Source organism: Oncorhynchus clarkii, chromosome 1 (genome assembly GCF_045791955.1).
Source record: "Oncorhynchus clarkii lewisi isolate Uvic-CL-2024 chromosome 1, UVic_Ocla_1.0, whole genome shotgun sequence".
NCBI lineage: Eukaryota > Metazoa > Chordata > Actinopteri > Salmoniformes > Salmonidae > Oncorhynchus > Oncorhynchus clarkii.
Window position 1 is genome coordinate 56,153,380 of NC_092147.1, and position 9,580 is coordinate 56,162,959.

At 41.6% G+C, this 9,580-nt stretch overlaps 1 protein-coding gene across 1 annotated transcript in view; it reads left to right on the forward strand.

Annotated features, from left to right (window-relative positions):
* LOC139406872 (phospholipid phosphatase 4-like) overlaps positions 1 to 9,300 on the forward strand; it is a 185,431-nt gene extending 176,131 nt beyond the window's left edge. Inside the window, exons 9-10 of the mRNA XM_071150034.1 lie at positions 3,286 to 3,456; positions 9,089 to 9,300. Coding sequence (XP_071006135.1) covers positions 3,286 to 3,456; positions 9,089 to 9,300 — 383 coding nt within the window. The remainder of the gene's footprint in view (positions 1 to 3,285; positions 3,457 to 9,088) is intronic.
* Positions 9,301 to 9,580: the final 280 nt, after the last annotated feature.

Genomic DNA, 9,580 nt, shown 5'->3' on the forward strand with positions numbered 1-9,580 from the left:
TTTAGGAAATGATAACTTTATAATCTGAATATTTTCCTTGGTGCCCTGATTTCCTAGTTAATTAAGGTTACATGATTAATCAGTCTAATCGCGTAATACTAATTACAGAGAGTCTTTGATAAAACTAAGTCTTCAATTTAATGATAGTAAAGACACGACAATGATTTCCAGTTTGCATAAAGTCTAGTGAAGTTCCTTGATGGCCGTCTTGGTATCCGCTTGCGGGGGGATATACATGGCTGTGATGATAACCGAGGAGAGTTCTCTTGGGAGATATTACAGTCGGCATTTGATTGTGAGGAATTCCAGGTCAGGTGAACAAAAGGACTTGAGTTCTTGTATATTGTTACAATTACACCACAATTCGTTAATCATGAAAAATACACCCCACCCTTCTTCTTACCAGAGAGATGTTTGTTCCTGTTGGTGCGATGCTCTGAAAATCCCATTGACTGTACAGACTCCAACAACATGTCCCCAGCAAACCATGTCTCTGGGAAAGAGAGTATGTTGCAATCCTGGATATCTCTTTGGAAAGCAACTCTTGCCCTAATTTTGTCGGCTTTGTTAACAACTGGACATTAGCGAGTAATATACTCAGAAGCGACGGGTGGTGTGCGCGCATCCGAAGCTTCACTAGAAGCCCGCTCCAGCACCCTCTCCTCTGACGGCGTTGTTTTGCATCTCCTCCTCATGGACTGCACCATATTTGCCAGTTCTTACTGTGAGATGTTACCCCACAGTTCCACCAAGGCACCTGCAAGTTCCCGGATATTTCTGGGGGGGGATGGCCCTAGCCCTCACCCTCCGATCCAACAGGTCCCAGGCATGCTCAATGGGATTGAGATCCGGGCTCGTCGCTGGCCATGGCAGAACAGAATGAGCAGTATGGCTGGTGGCATTGTCATGCTGGAGGGTCATGTCAGGATGAGCCTGCAGGAAGGGTACCACATGATGTCTTCCCTGTAAGCACAGCGTTGAGATTCCCTGCTGTCAAGAGGTGAGTGTAGCTGGTGCATTGAAGTCCGGCGTAGAAGAGCAAATATGAGTAGACAAAGCACTTTACTAAGGCAATCATTTGCACAGAACGCAATAGCGTCACAAAACAAATGCCCAAAGAACAAGTGAGGCAGCACAAAGTACACAAACACAGGTACAAAGTACAGGCTGCCACAAAGCAGGGTAATGAAATAAACCCGGCGCAAACCAGACGGAAACGTGCCAATCTCAATGAGATTGAATACCAGGTGTGTGGGAAAACAAGACAAAACAAATGGAAAATTAAAGGTGGATTGGCGATGGCTAGAAGACTGGTGACGTCGACTGCCAAACGCCGCCTGAACAAGGAGAGGGACCGACTTTGGCGGAAGTCGTGACACCTGCAATGACAACAAGCTCGGTCCGATGATGCTGTGACACACCACCCCAGACCATGACGGACCCTACACCTCTAAATTGATCCCGCTCCAGAGTACAGGCCTCGGTGTAACGCTCATTCCTTCGACGATAAATGCGAATCCGACCATCACCCCTGGTGCAACTCGTCAGTGAAGAGAACCTTTTGCCAGTCCTGTCTGTTCCAGCGACGGTGGGTTTGTGCCCATAGGCGATGTTGTTGCCGGTGATGCCTGGTGAGGACCTGCCTTACAACAGGCCTACAAACCGTAATTCCAGCCTCTCTTAGCCTATTGCGGACAGTCTGAGCAGTGATGGAGGGATTGTGCGTTCCTGGTGTAACTCAGGCAGTTGTTGTTGCCATCCTGTACCTGTCCCGCAGGTGTAATTTTTGGATGTACCGATCCTGTGTAGGTGTTGTTACACGTGGTCTGCCACTGTGAGGACGATCAGCTGTCCATCCTGTCTCTCTGTAGCGCGGTGTTAGGCGTCTCACAGTATGGACATTGCAATTTATTGCCCTGACCACATCTGCTGTCCTCATGACTCCTTGCAGCATGCCTAAGGCACGTTCACGCAGATTAGCAGGGACCCTGGGCATCTTACGTTTGGTGTTTTTCAGAGTCAGTCGAAAGGCCTCTTTAGTGTCCTAAGTTTTCATAACTGTGACCTTAATTGCCTACCGTCTGTAAGCTGTTAGTGTCTTAATGACCGTTCCACAGGTGCATGTTCATTAATTTTTATGGTTCATTGAACATTGGAAACAGCATTGGAAACCCTTTGCAATGAACATCTGTGAAGTTATTTGGATTTTTCTGAATTACCTTTGAAAGACAGGGTCCTGAAAAAGGGTTGTTTCTTTTTTGCTAGGTTATAACTGATTAAATTATTTTTCGCCAGATCCTAATTGGTGTATTTTATGTTCCTTTTGATGGCATAGAAGTGCCTTGTCTCTCACATCGTTCACAGCTTTTTGGAAGTTACCTTATGTTTAGGCTGAGGTATGTATCGCTTTTTGTGTGCTCTAGGGCAATGGTATCTAGATTACATTTGTATTTGTGGTCCTGGCAACTTTTTTGGAACACCAGTATTTTTGTCTTGCTCAGATTTACTGTCAGCGCCCAGGTCTGACAGAATCTGTGCAACAGATCTAGGTGCTGCTGTAGGCCCTCCTTGGTTGAGGAAAGTAGCACCAGATCATCAGCAAATAGTAGACATTTGACTTTCTACTAGGGTGAGACCAGGTGGTGTAGACTGTTCTTTTGCTCTCGCCAATTCGTTGATATAGATGTTGAAGAGGGCGGGGCTTATGCTACATCCCTGTCTCACCCCACGGCCCTGTGGATAGAAAGGTGTTTTTTGTCAATTTTAACCACTTGTTGTTTGTTTAAATGGATTTTATAGTGTTTTTCCCACAACACAACTTTCCATCAATTTGTGCAGCAGACCCTCATGCCAAATTGAGTCAAAAGCTTTTTTGAAATCAACAAAGCATGAGAAGACTGCATTTGTTTTGGTGTGTATGTTTGTCAGTTAGGGTGTGCAGGGTGGATATGTGGTCTGTCAGTCTTTGATTCCAAATATTGGGGAAGATGCCAGAGCTAAGGATGGTGTTAAAGAGTTCAAGTTTTGCCAATTGGAATTTGTTGTCTGTATATTTCATCATTTCATTTAGGATACCATCAACACTACATGCCTTTTTGGGGTTGGAGGTTTGTATTTTGTCCGGTAGTTCATTCAATGTAATTGGAGAATCAAGTGGGTTCTGGTAGTCTTTAATACTTAATTCTAAGATTTGTACTTGATCATGAATATGTTTTTGCTGTTTGTTCTCTCTCTTTTTTGCATGCACTCCCCATCTACCTCTCCCTCTCTCCCCCAATCCCTCAGTTGCATTCTCTGGCTTGGGCTTCACCTCCTTCTACCTGGCTGGGAAGCTGCATTGCTTCACGGACCAGGGCCGCGGGCGCAGCTGGCGTCTGTGTGCCATGTTGCTGCCCCTCTACAGTGCTGTGATGATTGCCCTGTCCCGCACCTGCGACTACAAACACCACTGGCAAGGTCTGTCACAGTCACACCACATCCAAATTAACCAGCAGATATGCCATTTAGGTCCAGGAGTTTTTTTCTGACCATGTGACTTTAACTATCCCCATTTCCCTGGTTTTCAACTAATTCAGGAATCTTCCAATAGGATTTCTGGAAAACCAGGGAATTGCATCCTTATCATCACAATGTACACAGAAGATATAAAAAGCTAAAATCAACATGAATGTACTTAAAATTGTAGGCTTACATAAAATTACTAGAATACACATAAACTCGGTTTCTAAGGCCCTGAGTTTTTCCTGGTATATACAGTATCAGTCCAACATTTGAACACACCTACTCATTCAACATTCTTTCTTTCTTTTTTACTATTTTCTACATTGAAATAACAGAGATGGAATTATGTAATAACCAAAAAAGTGTTTCAGATTTTAGATTCTTCAAAGTGGGTTGACGTCAGATGATGATGGAGGCTAGGTCATCTGATAGAGTTCCATGTGTCAAATCGGAGGGCCTGTTGTCCGGACCTCTGGCAGTCTCTATGGGGGTGCCACAGGTTTCAATTCTCGGGCCGACTCTCTTCTCTGTATACATCAATGATGTCGATCTCGCTGCTGGTGATTCTTTGATCCACCTCTAAGCAGACGACACCATTCTGTATACCTCTGGCCCTTTCTTTGGACACTGTGGTAACTAACCTCCAGATGAGCTTCAATGCCATACAACATTCCTTCCGTGGCCTCCAACTGCTCTTAAATGCAAGTGAAACTAAATGCATGCTCTTCAACCGTTCGCTGCCCGCACCTGCCCGCCCGTCCAGCATCACTACTCTGGACGGTTCTAACTTAGAACATGTGGGCAACCTCAAATACCTAGGTGTCTGGTTAGACTGTAAACTCTCCTTCCAGACTCACCTTAAACATCTCCAACCCAAAATTAAATCTAGAATTGGCTTCCTATTTCGCAACAAAGCATCCTTCACTCATGCTGCCAAACATACCCTCGTAAAACTAACCATCCTACCGATCCTCGACTTTGGCGATGTCATTTACAAAATAGCCTCCAACACTCTACTCAACAAACTGGATGCAGTCTATCACAGTGCCATCCGTTTTGTCACCAAAGCCCCATATACTACCCACCACTGCGACCTGTATGCTCTCGTTGGCTGGCCCTTGCTTCATAGAAAGCCGATTCTAGATTTAATTTTGGATTGGAGATGCTTAATACATGTCTGGAAGGAGGGTTTACAGCCTAGCCAGATACCTAGGTATTTGTAGTCCACATATTCTTATTCAGAACCGTCCAGAGTAGTGATGTTAGTCGGGTGGGCGAGTGCGGGCAGCGATCTGTTGAAGAGCATGCATTTAGTTTAACTAGCGTTTAAGAGCAATTGGAGGCCACGGAAGGTGTGTTGTATGGCATTGAAGCTCATTTGGAGGATTGTTAACACAGTGTCCAAAGAAGGGCCAAATGTATACAGAATGGTGTCGTCTGCATAGAGGTGGATCAAGGAATCACCCGCAGCAAGACCGACATCATTGATATATACAGTTGATGTTGAACAGTTGATGTGTCTGTTACTTGAACCCTGTGAATAATTTATTTGGGCTACAATTTCTGAGGTTGGTAACTAATAAACTTATCCTCTGCAGTAAAGGTAACTCTGGGTCTTCCATTCCTGTGGCGGTCCTCATGAGAGCCAGTTTCATCATAGCGCTTGATGTTTTTTTTGACTGCACCAAAAGAAACTCTGAAAGTTCTTGACATTTTCCGTATTGACTGACCTTCATGTCTAAAAGTTATGATGGACCGTAATTTCTCTTTACTTATTTGAGATTTTCTTTCCATAATATGGACTTGGTATTTTACCAAATATGCCTATCTTCTGTTTACCACCCCTACCTTGTCAAAACACAACTGATTGGCTCAAACGCATTAACAAGGCACACCTGTTAATTGAAATGCATTCCAGGTGACTACCTCATGAGCTGGTTGAGAGAATGCCAAGTGTGTGCAAAGCGGTCATCAAGGCAAAGGGTCACTACATTTATGAATCTATAATCTAAAATATATTTAGATTTGTTTAACACTTTTTTGATTACTACATGATTCCATATGTGTTATTTCATAGTTTTGATGTCTTCAATATTATTCTAAAATGTAGAAAATAGTAAAAATAAATAAAAACCCTGGAATGAGTAGGTATCCAAACTGTTGGCTGGTAATGTACTTTTACATAATTTAGACCTATGCCAGCACTCAAGGCCCCAGGTCTGTCAGGATACATACAGACTAACTGTTTGCGTTGCATCTGTCAGCCTGTGTAGGTTTAGTTAGGAACCAAAACCCTATCTATAAATCATTATGCCCACATGAATAAATTATATCGTTTACTATAGTAAACTGTGATATACTATGGAATACTATACTTCACATGGTTGTATCCATCGATCATGTGTAGAACTTATTATAGAATGTTGTAGTATACTGTAGAACACTATAGTAAATACTACAGTATTATCTGCAAAAAGCACTGTAGTAAATGCTATAGTAATGTCCTCAAAAACACAACAATCTGTAAAAACACTTTTTAAACTATAGTAACTATATATTATATCTTAATTTGTGCCACCCATAACTGAGAAACCTACATACCAAGTATAGACCATATGCAGTATTACATTGTATATGTTATAGAAAAGAGCAAAAGGGCTGAATTATCTGTTCAGACCCCAGTCTGACTTACAGGTTAGGGTAAGTTTGCTATTTTAGTATGGCTCTAGTTGGTTTCTTGAAGGAGAAATCCTCAAATTTTATGTCAAAGATAATAAGTCAAAAGCACTATAGTAAATACTACATTGATGTTTAAAAAACACTACAGTAAATACAGTTTACTACAGTCTGCAAAAACACTACAGTAAAAACTACAGTATAGTACAGTCCACAAAAACACGACAGTATATATTAGTTTCCGTTCACTACAGTATTTATGCTATAGTTACAATAAATAGTACAGTAAACTACAGTATACTACAGTGAATACTACAAGAAAGTCTGCAAAAACTCTACAATGAATACGATAGTATTTATACTATAGTATACTATCGTATTTTTTTATGTGGGTGGTTTATCAAATATGGTGCTGTCTTGTTAAGATTACTCTACTAAGCCACTTTATGTAACAGCAAGTGTATCATCACCACAGAGGCAACACTGATGTCAATATATGAACCACAGTCATCAAGTAATCAACCAGGAGATAGGAACAGAACCAGGGTGTAGCAGTGTAACTCATGTGGATAAGATGTAGACCGCAGGGCACCGAGTCTCCAGGTCTAAAAGGGAAACATGTCTCTCTCTCTTTCACACACTCACACAAACAATCACACAAACACATGCACACACAAACCCTGCCAGACACACACACAGGGGTAATTAGAGGTTTCTATAAGGAAGAAGGTGATAAGTGTGTGAATCTCAAAACATTGGCTATGACAGTGAGGTAACACATTTTCTATGGTGTCTTAACTGCCGTCTGTTCCTCAATCCCCACCAACATGGACAGTAATGTCCAGAAAGAGAGGGATGGAGAGAGAGACAGAAAGAAAGCACACAGCATTGAGTAATTATGTCCTGATAGAGAGTGAGAAAAATAACCAGAGAGGGGAGAAAGAGAGAGAGATTTGATGTCCAGTGATAAAGTGAGAGCAGAAATTAGGCGTTAGGCGACATTGCTGTCAGACACCACTAATTACTTTTAGAGGGATCGCATATAAAAAGAAACTAGAGTTTACTATAGAATACTACAGTATATACTATAGAATTATGTAGTAAACTGTAGTATACCGTTGAATTCTATACTATACACTGTAGTATTTATCGATCATGTGTAGTACTTACTATAAAATGTTGTAGTATGCTGTAGAATACTATAGAAAATATTACATTAATGTCCGCAAAAACACTACAGTCTGCAAAAACACAAAAAAAATGTATTATAGTAAATACGAAAGTATTTAATTTGCATATACCCTGCCCATTCCCCTCCCTCATAGCCCCATTTGTGCCACCTATAATTTAGAAACCTACATGACAAGTATTGATTATATATTGCCTTCCCTACAGGTTATAGAAAAGAGTGCAAGTGATTAACTATTTGTTAAGTCCTTCCTAAAGTGGCCTTTTAGTATTTTTCCAGTAGGTTTTCTCAAGGAGAAAGCCTCCATTTTATGTCAAAGATAGTAAATACTAAAGTAATTTCTGCAATAATAATACAGTTTACTACAGTCTGCAAAAAACTACAGTATATACTGCAGCATATTAGTCCAGAAATACTACAGTATAATACAATCTGCCAAAACACTACATTAATGCAGAACTGACAGCGTTATTTCAACATTAAATCTTATTCAAATCGGTTCATACACTGTACACCGCCAGGAAGAATATTACACATCTTTTATGTACATTTTCTAAAGCAGGAAATAAGAAGGAAGCAGCAGTGGTTTGGATCATTAAACTTGAGGGGCCCAATCTCCTATTATCCTGCTCTGTGAACAGCGCTGCGTGGGTAACATCATGCACTCTTCCCCATTAAGGGATGATGTAGCCCCCTGGGTCCTTTGTAAATGTCTGGGTTCAGCTCCAGCATTGGAGAAGGGACCCTTACTGAAGCATCAACACCATCAACATTTAAATGACTCTGTACATATTATGATGCATTTCAAATCACCAGCTCAGTGACAGAGCCTCCACATCATTAGTTTGTAGTATCCCTACTTTTAGAATAGTCATCCATCTCAACTATATACAGTAGTTAAACTTTGCCATCAACAGGAGAAACTACTGGCTCTGTCCCAATCCGCACTAGCATAAACTAGTTGAAATGATTAATTGGACATGCCTTCTTAAGTGGGATGCTACAATGGACATTGGAATGTGGACAATCTATTTCCAGCACAATTTATGGTGTTGGTGTTAACTTAATTTTCTACAGTTGGATAGATAAATAATTGTTTCCAAAATCTTTTTGAGTCTAGTTCAGCCAGTCTAACTAATGCATTAGTTGTTCATTCTCTCTACAACATTACAATGTATTTGTTTGTGAAGAATTGTTTTTATTGGATCACAAATCACATTACAATTTAGCACTTATTTTCAAACATTGATCATGACTAGGGAATCATTTTTGTTCTCAGCTATGGTGACAAAGTGACAGACGGTCTGTCCAAGCCAGGGACATGTTGAGACTCAGGCCCAGTAGTGACATCAGCCCAAAGCTCACCCGATCTTAGCCCAAAGTTCAAAAGAGCAACTGATAAAACTAAATTAGCTGACATTTCCAATATAAACATAATTAATTAAGTAAATCATCAATGATTCATCCACTGTATAAATAACTAAGTACCCACATTTATTTCCTACTGTAGATTTCTGAGATCTGAAGTGCAATCTAGCAATACTTGTCTTATGTCCTGTGTGACTCATTTGGTAGGAGTGTGGCACTAACTGTTGTGGATATCACTCACATAGACATACAAGAAATTTATGCACTCACTATACTGTAACATGCTTTTGGAAAAACCCTCGACTACGCTAAGTCGCATATGTACATTATTAATGTATTATTGTTATTCCCCAGATGCCTTTGTTGGAGGGGTGATCGGCCTGCTCTTTGCCTACATCTGCTACCGGCAGCACTACCCCCCGTTCCTGCACATGGACTGCCATCTACCTTACGCCAGTCTGGCCAAAGCCCCCCACCTCGTCTCTGCCCATGGCGATCCCCTGGTCCTGCCCACCGAGAACACCACCAGCATGCCTCTGAAGGGGCTGACAGTGGGGCCTGTATGACTCCTGCCCACCCCTACACCCAGACCTGGCCCCTAGCCTCACACCCACCCACCCAAGGAGCACCTAACCCCCTCTCACTCACACAGACTGAGATGTGGACAATTATATGTACCCCCTCTCCCACTCACAACCTTTCTCCCAGCCTCTCGCCTTCCTCCATCCTCGCTCTTTGTTTGTTTTACCTGCCTGAATCAGGAGCATTTCATTGGTCTACATTTAGAGAGGCTTTGTATGTGTAGGAATATAGGACAACACTGCTGGAGCAAAAAGGCAATACAAA